Raw genomic sequence first — 15,310 nt, 5'->3', positions numbered from 1 at the left:
ATCTTAAGGTATGTTTATATTTTCAAACAATTGATATATCTGTTCAAATTTATATTATATCAAATATTGTGAAAAATAAAAATAAAAACAAAACAAAATAAAAAAATTGCAGCCGTCATTATTAATTAAACCCATATTTAAGAGATGGGTTCCACAAGCATTAATAGGCAGCAAGACAGTGAATTGGACAGATTCAATGACCGTAGCCTTCTTCTGTTAAAATCTTATAGAATAATTAATACTTAAGATTTTGCAAATTCTTTGGAATTTTCAAGGGACTAGTCAGAGGAGGTTGCTACCAAATTCCCCAAGCCTCCCCTATGCCCCTGGATTGACCATTCAACATTGTTTTGAAGATTCTTTTTTATTATTATTATTTTATGAGCATTTGCAAAAGAGAGAGAGAGAGAGAGAGGTGTTTGGGGTCTTTTTGAATGAATGGGCAGTCAAAAAGGGTGACGAATAGATTAGTAGAGAAAAGAATCAAAAGATGTTCAACTCTGAAAATGACGAACGCGACATTTCTTGCTGGTTGTTCATGGAACACTCGGATGAAAGTTATGAAACCACTTCTTTACAACCTTTTACAACAACAAAAAAAGATAAGGGCAACCAAATTTTTTATTTTGAAGAGGAAAGAACAATAAATAAAAGAAAAAGTACAATGAATAATCACCCCTACAAATCTAATTATTATTACTCGCCTTAAGTTTTATAGAAATTCTGGTCAAGCTGGTCAAGTTATGGTTCAATTAGTCTTGATAGAACACCTACAGTTTTCTCCCATATGTTATTATGGTTATGCGCAAGTAAAGTATTCACAATTGATCGTCCTATCTTCTCTTTTAAAAAAAATTGTAATGTATTATTTTTATCTCTTAAAAGATGAAAATACTTTTAATAACTTTTTGGAAAGGGAAATATATTTTTATAGAATTAAAAATAATTAAAGTAAAAGTGAAAACCCACGGGCCATGGCCCCTCGAGCCGCCACAGCTGGGTAATGCCCAAGCGGGAATTAGTCAAGAAAGGTGGCCAAAGCAAGTGAAGCCATATCTTTCAACTGATAGAGCAGTGCTTCCGATTCATTGAGACCATATATTAATTATCAGATAAGCAATTTTTTAATGAATGGCTAACAATCTTGAACGAAGCAGAAAGAAATTAAAGTCAGTAGTCAAAATGGGTCACGCCTAGATTTTATAATTAACGTGTGCTCTATAGCATTCCATGAAATTTGGCTAAGGTTAATTAATGCCACATAATCCAAAGGTTAAAGTTACGTGAAATTGTTTTCATAAACAAATGGTTAAAGTCATGAAAAGGTTAATGATATACTCAGATTTGGGTTAAGTGTTGTAAAAAGAAACTACAAGAGATTTCTTGTAATTTTTTCAACGCTCCATATTTAATTTCACTATTTCTCTTTCTATTATAACAAAAATCATTTTATACCAAAACCTTAAACAGTCCAAATCTACCATGGGAAACAACCCAAATTTGTCATTAAAAAAATTAGGCATGAGTAATAGCCTTCAGGAGTAACATAAAAGAGTTTTTAACGCAATTAGGGCAAGAACGTAGAAGCTGAAGCGCCATCGATATGATAGAACGTCTTATTCCATTTTGATATGTGTTAGAGTTTAAAATTAAAATATATTAAGAAACAATTAGTTTGTTTATTTTCTTTTGTTTATCTTTCGTTAATAATGAATATATACTAAATTATTTATTTTTTATATTTTTTATTCATGCATTATCAATCTTATCTTAATATATTACTCATTCATGTTTTGGACTCATGCGAAAAATATTTATGACTCCCTCCCTAATGAAATGTAAAACACCTTTTTAAAAAATAAAAAAATCTTAAATTGAACTCATAAAGTTTTAATTCCATTTTCCTGTATGTCATGTGTGTGCCATGTATGATGTATTACAGGACGACACCGTTTTAATTAAAAAAAAAAAAAAAAAAAAACAAGTTTTTGAAATCACGAGGTTTTAATTCCATTTTCCTGTATGTCAACACGTGTATGGCATGCATGAATGATGTATATCATGTGCTAGAGGATGACAAGTACCATGACATTCAAAAGCACTATTGTGGGAGAATCGAATTTGTCGTTCTGCTTTGAGGAAGCTTCCTGGCCAAGGCAAATTCCAACCGTCAGATATGACTCAATCATTATCAACCCTACAATCTCTCCATATATATATATATATATATATATATGGTGTACTGCGGTCTAACATGCCACAGTTTGGCTTGGCTGTTCGTTCTGTTGCCACCAAATTTGAATTCATAATAGACGTTGAGAAATCGTTGAAACAAATTAACATGGAGGGGGGGAAGAGAGCAGGGAATGAAGAGAAGGGAAGAGAATTAGCTCGTTACAGGGGAATTCGCCGGCGGCCGTGGGGGAAGTTTGCGGCGGAGATACGTGACCCTTCAAGAAATGGGGCTCGCCTTTGGCTCGGAACATTTGATACGGCGGAAGAGGCGGCTAGAGCTTATGACCGGGCTGCTTTTTCTTTCAGAGGGCATCAAGCTATCCTCAACTTCCCAAATGAGTACCAACATAATCATCAAAGCTCGAGCTCTTCGTCCACATCTATGGCTTCCTCCTCCTCCTCATACTCCTCTTCAGGTGCTCCGGGCAGGAGTAGTTTTTCATCGAGTGGACAAGAAGTGGAAGTGATAGAGTTTGAGTATTTGGACAATAAGTTGCTGGAGGAGCTTCTTGAAACCCAATACACGACTAATCAATTTCTGTGGAAAAATCATGAATCAACATAACGTTTCCTTTTGTTTTGGGTTTCTTTGAATTTGTTTATTTTTTGTTCAATTGTATGTGAAATATTTATTAATCAATAAAACATTTTTTGGGTCTTCTTTTTGTAAGATTTATGTTTTCATTTGTAGCAAGACCATGCCCGACTGAACTGAGGCTGATTGATCATTATAGAACAACATAATTACAACCGTTGGATCAAATTACCTTGACTGGGCGGTCAAAATTGACGCCTACAAGAACAAAGTCAACCAGGCAAATGCTCTCGATGTTTCTTTTATATATATTATCCGCTGCTTATATTTAAATGACAGCAATTATAATGGGTCCCATAGATTAAAGCTCTTTTCATAAATTAGTGGTCAATATATAAATAGCATTCAAAAGTTTCGGAAAAGTCAATGGTTAAATCCATGTAAAAGGTTAGGGTTAATGGCATGTAAGACATGTTTTTAATCAAAGAATTATGCTAAGTTGAAATAATAAGGTTTTAATTCTATTGCCTCTATGTCATGTGTTATGTATTAAACCACTAAATCATGCATATGTAATTGAATTTTCAACACTAATATACTCTTCTTTGGTAAGTTTTGATCCAATTTTTACTAAGTTATCTAGGCCCAACGCGTGCACATGCCAACAAATTTGGGTTGGCCCGCATGCTAAAATTGGGCTAAGGTGAGGGTGTTACACCTATGCTACAGTTCTTGATGATGTATGGTCTCTTGGGACCCAATTAATTGAGCTACCTTCTTAAGACTGTAAAAGTCATTGAAAACACATTTTTAATCAAAGAATTAGGCTAGCTAGGTTGAAATCACAAGGTTTTAATTCTATTGCCTTATATGTCATGCATTCAACAATTAAATCATGCATATTTACCGAGCTGCTGCCAGAAGCTCCTCCGCCTCTCTGTTGAAGTCGCTACTTCGTAATCTTTTTTACTGTTATTTTTATTTTCCTTGTATTTCTATCTTTATTGTTTTTTGTAGCTTTTTGTGTATTTTGCTACTTGTTTGTTTCGTGGGTTACTGTCTCCCCGGTTTATTTTGTTTTGTTTGTTCTATGGAGACTTTTGTAACCGGTTTAGTGGTAGATCATCTCTATTCTATAGTCCTTGTATCAGACTATGAGAGTGCATTTTTGGTTTCAACCTCTTTCGGGTGGTTGTTTTCGGTTCCATGTAGGGTTCAGATAGGTTCGCCTTAATCTTTACCCCTTTTGCTTTTGTAACCGCCTTGTGCGGCCCTTTGAGAGGACTGGGTTACTCGTTTGACCCATTTCCTACCTTATGTAATTATTTTTGCATTGTTTTAGTTTGTTTTGGGTCTATTGTTGGGGAGCCTACCCCTTTTTCAATTTTAAGATCACCCACTCTTTTTTCATTTTCGGATTAAGAGTGGTAATGATCTTCCCTTGTAGCTATATCATTAGAGAGAGCTTCGTAGCAAAGGCAAATTCAAGAAATGCTGCTTTTCTTTTTCTTTTTTCTTTTTTTCTTTCTTTGAGGAGGCATCAAGATATCCTCAACTTCGCAAATGAGTACCAAAATCATCATCAAAACTAAACACCTATGGCTTCCTTATCCTTCTCCTCTTCAGGTGTTCCTGGGAGGAGTAGTAGTTGTTCATGGAGTGGACAAGAAGGGGACATGATAGAGTTGGAGTGTTTGGACAATAAGTTACTGGAAGAGCTTCTTCAAACCCAATACATTAATATGATTAATCAATTTCTGTTGAAAAATGAATCAAAATAACCTTTCCTATTGTGGGTATCTTTGCATTTTTCAAATGTTTCTGGAGGATCTTCTTGATCTTGCTGAAACATATATAGAAAAGGGGTCCAGCTTCTTGGTCTTGCTGAAACAGATATAGTAATTAAAGGGCTTGAGCCTCAGCCCTCGGTATGATCAATAAGGCAGAGATGATGTGCTAGACAATATTATATATATATAGAAAATTGATCATTCTAGAACAACCTAATTACAGCCGTTAAGCTGCTTTGAATGGGGGGCATGATTGACGCCACCAAAAACAAAGTCAATTGGATAAATGGATTTTTTTTTTTTTCTTTTTTTATCTGTTGGTGATATTTAAATTAGAGCGGACAATTTTTGATATTACCTGCGAATTCAACATCAGCCTAACATGAAATTAACGAGTTAAAGTTGAATGGTCTAATACATTTAATTAAATAGTTCAAGTTATGGTTGACCTATATAGTCTTATACTTATGTATTGACACGACTTAAACCCAACATGGTATTTAAGGTTGTCAATTTTTTACGTGATCTGCAAACCTGACATGAATTCAACACAAAATTAGTGAGTTATGACTGATGAGTTTGACTCATATAATTCAGGGTGCGTTTGGAAATGCGTTTTTAAAAAAATAATCTGCGATTTTAAACCAAATCGCAACTTTAGGGTGTTTGGGATTGCGATTTTAAAAACGCAAATTTTAAAATCGCAAAAAAATCTACGATTTTCATAAGCTGATTAGAGGATGCTTATTTGAAAAAGTGTGAATTTAAAACAAAATCACGATTTTTATTAAAAAGATATTTGGCGCAATAGTTACTTTTTTTAGAACGGGAATGAAAAAAATACCAAAAATACCCACCTAAAATATATTATAACCCTTCTTTTCTGTCTTTTTTTTTTTTTTTTTTTTCCTTCATCCTCTGTCTTGTTCATCCTTATTGGTAATTTGGTTATGAAACTGCAATTATATGCTAATGTTATCCAAACACTCAATTGATAAAAAAAATACTTTTAAGTATGTTTTACCAAATGCCTGTGCGATTTTAAAAAGTAACAATTTTTAAAACGTAATTATTGAAATCACACTCCCAAACGGGCAGTAAATAAACTGAGTTAAAATTTACCTATATAAACTGAATTAGGGTTTGACACGACATGAATCTGCCACACGAATACAAATTATCGCCCTTAATTTAAATGACAACAATTATAATTTATGTTAAAGTTTTTGTTTTGTTTAAGATAAATAACAGATCAAAAACACAAAACACTGTTGAAAACACATAAACAACCTTCACATTTATTTATAATACACTTCCCAAAAGAAAATAACAAAACAACACACTCAAAAGTAAATGAGAAACATAAATATGACCTGGCGGCTTGGCAACCACAAGTTAAAAGTTTTATAAAACTCCAAACAAGTCAAAGCCACTACATTTTACAAAGACAAAAACTAATAAGTAAAGAAGAAAACTAGACTGACAAGAAAGGCAGCTACTCTAACCCACATGCTCATGAATGGGTAAGATTGGAAGAATTCAGGGGCCCCACAACCCTCCCTTTTTTAACCATGTTTGGATTGGATCAAGGATTTTATAATTCCTTTGCCAGGGGTCCCACATCTCGACTTTACTTTACCAGCCAAGTTTGGATTGTTTGAAGATTCGAAACACCTTTACTAACCAAGTTTGCAATGGATGGAGATCTAAAGACAAACCTCAAAAAAATAAATAAATAAAAATAAAAATAAATAAAATAGAGGAAAACCAGACTATGACTTGAAAGGCAGCTAATATGATCCACATGTTCTTGACAGATGTTAAGATTGGAAGAATTCAGAGGCCCCAGAGGCCCCACAACCCACCATTTACTAACCGAATTTTGGATCTTCAGCAACTCTCTCATCAGTTCTTCAATGTTTTGTTTTCAAAGTCGAGAAGTTCCTCCAGCAACTTGTCATCCAAGTACTCGAACTCAATTACTTCTTTCTCATTCTCACAACACCTACTTCTATCCACCACCTGCGATGAGGATGAAGATGAAGATGAAGAAGATGAAGATGAAGAAGAAGAAAAAGATGAAAGAGAAGAGGAAGGAGGAGGAAATTCAACATTTGGTGATGATCGATGTTCATCTGGGAAGTTGAGAATGGCCATGTTTCCTCTCATTGCGAAGGCAGCTCGATCATAAGCCCGAGCAGCATCTTCCGCCTTATCAAAAGTCCCCAGCCACATCCGGACACCATGCCTAGTTGAGTCACGAATCTCCGCCGCATATTTCCCCCACGGCCGCCTTCTCACTCCCCTGTACCGGACTTCTTTTTCTCCACCTTCTTTGGCCTTTTCTTCCATGGTTGGTTGTTGTTACAATGGGACAAGTGTCTGTTCACCCTACCATTTATAGTAAATTGGGTAAAAATGTGTGCAAATATTGGACATAAAATGTAATCTAATGGGTTAGAATTTTGAAACCTGAACCCTTTCTTTGGTTTGGTGGAGATTGAATTTATCAAGGACTAGGAGATGATGCCCACTTGCTTGGGTATTTTTGTTTTGATTCCTTGCGATTTTGCTATTTATTCTTTCTTTTTTTTTCTAAGTGTAGTTTTATTCTTGTAACAACAGCTTTAAAGGCAAGCTAAACACCTTTCACATCACGTTACCGTCCTAAATTACTTTGCCATCAGCCTACACATCATATTTGTACAAAATACCTTACTTTGCCACCTGTCACTTCTCCTCAGCCCCAATTTATAAAATCAGGTTGCCTCCTGCCACGTGTCACCAAACTTTTGCTAGACTAAGCCTACCCCTAGGTCGATCAACCCCTACCTATTTCACAAAAACCCTAATATTTGTTTTTTATCCCGTACCTTTCGTCTTATCTTTCTCGGATTCTCCTTCATGTCTTTAATCGTTCGAGCCATTTTAAATGGCTAAATCCATGTAAAGGTTAATTTTAAAACTAAAGGTTAGGGTTATTGGCATGTAAAACACTTTTTTAATCAAAGAATTATGCTAAGTTTGAAATAATAAGGTTTTTAATTTTTAATTCTATTGCCCTCTATGTCATGTGTTATGTATTAAACCATTAAATCATGCATATGTAATTGAATTTTCAGAACTAATATAGTCTTCTTTAGTAAGTTTTGATCCAACTTTTTACTTTGGGTTGGCCTGCATGCTAAACTTAGGCTAAGGTGATGAGGGTGTTACACCTATGCTATACTCCTTCCCACATGACATGCAGACTATGCAGTTCACTTCAACTTGCATAATTTAACGGTGGAAGAAGACTCTACTAGTAATCTCGGTCATTCATAAGAAGGTTTCTTCTTTTCTTTTCTTTTCTCGAATGTGAAAGTTATGGTTCGAGTTCACGGCTTCTGCTCTGACACACATTAAATTTTGGATTGTTAATTTTTTACAGGATACGCGAACTCAATATGAAATTAGTAAATTACGTTTGATGAGTTAGACTCATTTAAATAAATAGATCTGATCCAATTACGGTTAACTTATATAATTTTATACATATGCTTTGAAACCCTCAATGCGACTCCACTGTAACACATGAACACGAATTATCGTTATTAATTTAAACGACAACCGTTATCATTAATGTTATGTTTTTTTTTTTTTTTCTTCTTTTGTTTGTAAGATAAATACATTCACAAACAGATCAAAACACAAAAACAACCTCCACATTTATTTATAATACTCTTTTCAAAAAGAAAAATAATAATAAAAAAAAATTCCTCAAAAGAAAATGACAAACATAATTAATTTTATAATACTGCATACAAGTCAAAACCTCAACGTAAAGACAGAAGCTTAAGATCGAGTAAAGAAGAAAACGCAGATATTTTTGCGAAATCGCAATTACAAACACACACCTTGACAAAAAAAAAAAAGGTAGATAATCTAATCCACATGTTCATGAAAGGTGTTAAGATTGGAGGAATTGGTTGAAGATTCGAAACACCTTTACTAACCAAGTTTACAATGGATGAAGATCTAAAGACAAGACTCAAAAAAAAGAAAAAAAAAAGAAAGAGAAACAGACTTTGACAAGAATTAAGGCAGCTAATATAGGCACATATTCATAAAAGGAAGGTTGGAAGAATTCAGAGACCCCACAGGACCACAAGTACAACCCACCCTTTACTAACCAAGTTTGGACAGGATGAAGATTTGAAGGTCCACACAAAGCAAGTCTCAGTACTACTTCTCCTTTGCTTTGATTTCTTCTTTCCCAGTCTCAGAAGACCTATTTCCATCCACCTGCGAAGAAGATGATGACAGAGCAGATGAAGGAGGGGGAAAGTCAACATTGGGTGGTGACAGATGTTCATTTGGGAAGTTGAGAGTGGCCTTGTTTCCCCTCATCGCAAAGGCAGCTCGATCATAAGCCCGAGCAGCATCTTCTGCCTTGTTAAAAGTCCCCAGCCACGTCCGCTCTCCACGCGTCGTTGAGTCACGAATCTCCGCCGCATATTTCCCCCACGGCCGCCTTCTCACTCCCCGGTACCGGACCTCTTTTTCTCCACCTTCTTTCGCCTCTCCCTTTGCCACTCCCTTTGCCTCTCCCTTCGCCTCTCCCTCCATGCTTACTATCAACTATGGGACAACTCTATGTTCACCCTAGCTAGCATTTATACTACGTTGGACAAAAATGCGCAGATTCACATAATATCTAATCTAATGGGTTAAAAAAAACCAAAAAATAAAATAAAAATCTAATGGGTTAGATAGTTGGGAAATGCTAAACTAATCAAAAAAAGAATTTGTTTAAAAAGTTGTTCTTGTCTCATCATTGATGAGTTGGTAACATATTTATCAAAATAATAAATGTTCCAAAATAATGATAAATTATTTGAGAATTAACTTTTTTTAAAAAGAAAAAAAAAGGTTTTTGAGAGTGTGATTCTTCTCTAGGTATATGGGGTTTTGTAAGAGAAATGCTACAATTTTCAAATATTTTGATAGTTTAGGGAGCATTAACACATGCAATTGGTAGTTTAGAAGGACATTGATGACAAGGAGGTCGTTTGAATGGTGTATGTGTACTTTTCTCAAATGTTAATTTCAAAAATGAAAGGTTAATAGTCATAACCTTTTTAATTTTTTTTTAATTATTATTATTATTATTATTTTTAACGAAAATCTAAGGATTTCATTGATTAAAGATCACAAGTATAAAGTTTTTACAAGATAGAGTAAAAAACTCTTACAAGTTACAACACAAAGCATAAAACTCTGCAAAATTATAGCCACATGCTATGAGGTTACAAAGTTATAGATACAAACAAAAATTTTTACAATCAAATGCTATTTATCACTTCAATCTTCTGCTAACTCATATACAAATACAGTTAAAGAGCAAATCTGCATCCGAGCTGATTAGATCTAAGACATGAGTAACTAAATTTCTTAACACAATTTATTTAAACCGGCCATGAGAGATAACTACTCACACCAAACTATCTAGGCTGTGAGAAATAATTCATCACACCTAATTATTCCTCCTCATTCATTAGGGCAGATCTAGAGATTAGAAATATCTTATTCAAAACAAAAAACACAAACAAATAACCAGCAAACAGTAGCAGTGGTCGAAGAGGAGATGAACGGCACAATATGATGGAAGGTGAATAAACGCATAGCGGATATGCCGAAGTTGCTGATATGGTAGGAGAACACCTACAAACGTTTAAAAAAAAATAAAAATAAAAAGGTGGGGGGATGGGGAGGGGAAGGATATATTGGAAGGAGAGAGGAAGAGGGAGCAGGTCTGCTCCCTCCTCCTAACCCAAAGTTAAAGCTATGTAAAGGTCTTGTGAAACACCTTTTTAGTAAAATAATTATGCTAGCTAGGTTGAAATCATGAGGTTTTAATTATATTGCATTTATATGACATGTGTCATGTATTAAACCATTAAACATGCTTATCATTAAAGATGTAATTTAAAATTTTAAAACTTTTATTGTCTGCTTTAGTCAGATTTAATCCAAGTTTTACTAAGCCCAACATGGTGGGCATGCATGTCTAAGCCAACTTCTTTGGGTTGGCCCACATGCTAAACTTGCCCTACAATACGTGTGAAATTAGACAATATATGAAATATTTTAATTAAAATTTAAAAAAAAAAAAAAAAGAATTCAATTATTTAATAAATAATTTTACAAACGTGAAGGCAAGCTGTCCATTCGATCAAAATTCACATGAATGCAAATTCTTGTGCGCATATCCTCTCTAAGCATTCTCACCGACATGTTCCACTTCTCGAGCCGTCGCTCGAGAGTACTGGAATGCAGCCTGTCTCACCCTTTAGCTGACGTTTTTTTGTTTGTTTTCCTATCTTGTCGTATTGCTTTTTTTTTTTCCAAAAAAAAAAAAAAAAGAGGGAGAGAGAACATAAAAAAGAAAGTGGAAAATAGTGGATGACAAGTACCATGACGTTCAAAATCAATTTCAGCTATTTATTAAATATTATTCAAGGATCGAAACTTCGTTCTGCTTTGAGGAAGCTTCCTGGTCAAGGCAAATTATTACCGTCAGATATGACTGAGTCATTATCAACCCTACAATCTCTCTAGATATATAGCGTACTACGGTCTAACATGCCACGTGTTGGCTTTGGCTGTTGCCACCAAATTTGAATTCATAATAGACGTTAAGAAATCCTTGAAACAAATATCCAGGGGGGGCGGCGGGGGGAGAGAGCAGGGACTTGTGAAAAAGAACACGGTAATTATGTAAATCAACGTGAAAAAATAAATAAAAATAAAAATATTTTGTATAAAAAAGTAAAAAAAGAAAAGTTGTTTTGTAATGATTTTTTTATTTAGATAATAATAAAAAATAATTAATGGGATATAAAAAGTAAGAATTTTGTGTTAATTTTGAGAGGAATAGTGTGAGATTTTTTTTTGGGTCTTGGGTTCTCTTTCTAGTCCACTTCTTTGGCAAATATAGCCGAAGAGAAGCTCGTTACAGAGGAATTCGCAGGCGGCCATAGGAAGCCGTAGGAAGTTTGCGGTGAAGATTCGTGACCCTTCAAGAAATGGATTTTTTTTTTGTTAAAATATATCAAAAATAATAATCATAATTGAAGATTATTATTGATTTATAGTTGACGAATATTACTAAGTCATACTTAAAGATTACCACTGATTTACAATTAAAATATTCATCAGCTATAAGTCAGCAATCATTTTTAACTATTATTATTATTATTCTTGAACACTAACATGTTTGAATTTGTTTATTTTTTCAAATGTTTGTGAAAGAAAATGCTTCCACTCTATCAATTAAGTCCATCTTGAATGAATAAAATCTTGGCAAGGGGGAATTTGTGTGGAGCCAAGTGTCTTCTTTCTTCCTCTTCTTGTAAGATTTGTAGTTTCATTTTTCATATATAATATGTAGCAAGACCACGATTGATCTTGCTGAAACAATATTATATAATTCATCATTCTTGAACAACATAATTACAACCGTTAAGGTGGTCTGATCAAATTACTTTGAATGGCGGCTATGATTGGCGCCCCTAAGAACATAGTCAACTTGACAAATGGACTTTTTTTTTTTTTTACTCTTATATTTTGGTTATATTTAAATTATTTAAATTAGAACGGACAATTTTTTATACCACGTGAGTATTTGACACGAGCCTAACACAAAATTAGCGAGTTAAGATTGAATGGTTTGACCCATTTAATTAAATAGTTCATATTATGGTTGACATATATAATCTTGTACTCATATATTGACATGACTTAAATCCAATACTTCGACATTCAAGATTGTCAATTTTTTATATGATCTACGAGCCTTACATGAATTCAACACAAAATTAGTGAGTTAGGAGTAAAGAGTTTAACTCGTTTAATTAAATAGATTGAGTTATGGTTTATCTATTAATTAAAATAAGTATTATCATATTCTGTTTTATTCTAATTCTTGCATTTTATACTTAATTATGAATTATTGTTCAATTATTAAACTTGAGTTTAAATTATATATTAATGCAATAAATTACTACAATACAGGAATTGGTGAAAATAGTAGTAAATGATGAAAAGACAACATACAAGAAGCAAGCGTTGTGCATGGAGAGCTTTTTTCTCGTGCTATTTTAATGCTCAATTTAACTGTGAGATTTATTTCCATGAACATGAGTGGCTATTACCCTAGTTAAGTCTAGGGGTCAAGTCTGTATTTTTATTATGTATTCTTGAGACTATTTTTTTTGTTTTTGTTTGTTTTTTTTTTTCATAGATTAATAATTGGAAGTCGGTGATAATTTTAATTTGAAAGTAATTTTATGAGAACAAATTTATTTTTGATTTGTTATGATTTTCATTTATATCAAATGATTATAATATATAATAAACGATTAATTTATCTTGTGTCGCATTATTAAAATCAAATTCTTAATTAAATTATATTCAATTTATTTTATTTATTATGAGTGTTTTATCGTTATATCTTCGGATTATGAGAATTAATTTTCTACCTAGTTGAGTTAATTGTGTCTCAAGAATAAGTAATAGAATGTTAGGAGCATCCTTAAAGCCTAATTAGTGTTTCCCATTAATTTTCTCCAACTTCAATTTATTTAGTTTGGTTTAGTACTTTATTGCGGAAAAACAACAAACCAATCGGTTTACTTTCCTCCACTATAATAAGAATTTTATTTTAATGTTTACCATTATCTTTAAATCGACTTAATACTTACCGAGAATTTATTACTTGTAGGAACATGCACTTGAGTTTTCACTCATTTTAGTATAGCATTCTTGTACACATGTTAAAAAGTTTTTGACACGACTCAAATTGGATACACTAAAAGGAATTATTACCCTGTATTTAAAGGATATGATCATATGACACCAATCATAATTTATGTTAAAAAAATCTTTTTAAGATAAATACAATAACAAAGGTCAAATCAAGAAACACTATTAAAAACACACAATACAATCTTCACGTTTATTAATAAGACTCACTCCAAAAGAGAAAATAAAAAAATAAAAAAAACCATACTCAAAAGTAAATTACAAACATAAATATGACAGGCACCCTTTCCTACCACAAGTTATAAGTTTTATAATCGTCCAAACAAGTCAAACCGTAAACGATTATAAAGACAAAAAAAAACTCAAAAGTAAACAAGACAAGACTGTGACAAGAAAGGCAGCAAATGTAACCCACATGCTCATGAATGGGTAGGATTTGAAGATGGAAGAATTGAGAGGCCCCACAGCGACCTTTTATAACCAAGTTTGGTGAAGATTTCAATACCTTTGACAGAGGCCCCACAACCCGACTTTACTAGCCAAGTTTGGATTGGTTCAAGATTCGAAACACCTTTACTAACCAAGTTTGGATTGGATGGAGATCTGAAGACAAAACTATAAATAAATAAATAAATAAAAAAGAAAGAAAATAAATAAATAAAAAAATAAAAAGAAGAAAACCAGACTATGACTTGTAAGGCAGCTAATATGATCCACATGTTCTTGAAAGATGTTAAGATTGGAAGAATTCAGAGGCCCCAGAGGCCCCCACAACCCACCATTTACTAACCAAATTTTCGATCTTGAGCAACTCCTCTCATCAGTTCTTCCATGTTTTGTTTTCAAAGTCAAGAAGTTCCTCCAACAACTTGTCGTCCAAGTACTCAAACTCAATTACTTCTTTCTCATTCTCACAACACCTACTTCTATCCACCACCTGCGACGAGGATGAAGATGAAGAAGAAGAAGTTGAAGAAGAAGAAGAAGAAGATGAAAGAGAAGAGGAAGGAGGAGGAAATTCAACATTGGGTGATGATCGATGTTCATCTGGGAAGTTGAGAATGGCCATGTTTCCTCTCATTCCGAAGGCAGCTCGATCATAAGCCCGAGCAGCATCTTCCGCCTTATCAAAAGTCCCCAGCCACATCCGGACTCCATGCCTAGTCGAGTCACGAATCTCCGCCGCATATTTCCCCCACGGCCGCCGCCTCACTCCCCTATACCGGACTTCTTTTTCTCCACCTTCTTTGGCCTTTTCTTCCATTGTGGTTGTTTACTATGGGATAATATTTTAAGTGTATGCTCACACTAGCATTTATAGGGAGTTGGGCAAAAATGTGTGCAAATTTAATATCTAATCTAATTATGAGTTAGAAATTTGAAACCCGAACCCTTTGGTGGAGATTGATGATATGATGGCTTAAGCTAGATGGCCACTTGATTGTGTATTTTTGTTTTGATTTCTTGCGATTTTGTTAATTTTGTTATTTTTTGAAGTGTAGTTTTATTCTCTGCAACTACAGCTTTAAAGGCAAGCTAAACACCTTTCACATCATCTTAACGTCCTAAATTACTTTGCTATCAGCTTACACATCATATTTTGTACAAAATATCTTGCTTTGCCACCTGTCACTTGTCTTTGGCCCCAAGTTCTAAAATCATGCTGCAACATGTTACCAAAATCTTGGTAGACCAGCCCTAATATTTGTTTTCGACCCGTGTATCAATCCTTTTCGGGTCCTTCCGTCTTTAATGCTCAACTCTTCATTCAACCTCTTCCCAAAGGCCACTCGGCACAATATGTCGTTTACCAAAGCGAAGAACATGCATCTCGCCCATGTCCATTTCTAAACTGGACTAAGGTGACGTTGAGCTTAGAAGCCGATTCACCTCCTCGTCTCGGGTGAGTTGGAAGGAGCTAACCTGTTTCGTGCTGAGTAGTTTG

At 34.0% G+C, this 15,310-nt stretch overlaps 4 protein-coding genes across 5 annotated transcripts; 1 reads left to right on the top strand and 3 right to left on the bottom strand.

Annotated features, from left to right (window-relative positions):
* The first annotated feature begins 2,274 nt into the window (after positions 1–2,274).
* Positions 2,275–2,894, top strand: LOC132166222 (ethylene-responsive transcription factor ERF098-like). The gene has a single exon (XM_059577003.1). The coding sequence runs from the start codon at positions 2,342–2,344 to the stop codon at positions 2,798–2,800; it is 459 nt and encodes a 152-aa protein (XP_059432986.1). The 5' UTR covers positions 2,275–2,341; the 3' UTR covers positions 2,801–2,894.
* Positions 2,895–5,831: 2,937 nt separating this feature from the next.
* Positions 5,832–6,912, bottom strand: LOC132166223 (ethylene-responsive transcription factor ERF095-like). The gene is made up of 2 exons (XM_059577004.1): positions 6,673–6,912; positions 5,832–6,582 (listed from the first exon to the last, which is right to left on the bottom strand). The coding sequence occupies exons 1-2, from the start codon at positions 6,910–6,912 to the stop codon at positions 6,466–6,468; spliced, it is 357 nt and encodes a 118-aa protein (XP_059432987.1). The 3' UTR covers positions 5,832–6,465.
* Positions 6,872–9,223, bottom strand: LOC132166224 (ethylene-responsive transcription factor ERF095-like). The gene is made up of 2 exons (XM_059577005.1): positions 8,733–9,223; positions 6,872–6,942 (listed from the first exon to the last, which is right to left on the bottom strand). The coding sequence occupies exon 1, from the start codon at positions 9,166–9,168 to the stop codon at positions 8,785–8,787; it is 384 nt and encodes a 127-aa protein (XP_059432988.1). The 5' UTR covers positions 9,169–9,223; the 3' UTR covers positions 6,872–6,942; positions 8,733–8,784.
* A 4,354-nt stretch (positions 9,224–13,577) lies between these two features.
* On the bottom strand, positions 13,578–14,820 carry LOC132166343 (ethylene-responsive transcription factor ERF098-like). Of its 2 annotated transcripts, none has more exons than XM_059577145.1 (2): positions 14,145–14,820; positions 13,578–13,968 (listed from the first exon to the last, which is right to left on the bottom strand). In XM_059577145.1, exon 1 carries the CDS (start codon positions 14,627–14,629, stop codon positions 14,186–14,188), a length of 444 nt encoding a protein of 147 aa, XP_059433128.1. In that variant the 5' UTR covers positions 14,630–14,820; the 3' UTR covers positions 13,578–13,968; positions 14,145–14,185. The 2 variants fall into 2 exon arrangements, with proteins under 2 accessions (XP_059433128.1, XP_059433129.1); XM_059577146.1 differs by having other exon boundaries at positions 14,156–14,820.
* Between the last annotated feature and the right edge of the window lie 490 nt (positions 14,821–15,310).

The sequence above is a fragment of the Corylus avellana genome, chromosome ca11 (assembly GCF_901000735.1).
Source record: "Corylus avellana chromosome ca11, CavTom2PMs-1.0".
NCBI classification, from domain to species: domain Eukaryota; kingdom Viridiplantae; phylum Streptophyta; class Magnoliopsida; order Fagales; family Betulaceae; genus Corylus; species Corylus avellana.
This window is presented reverse-complemented; position numbering and strand designations above follow the sequence as displayed.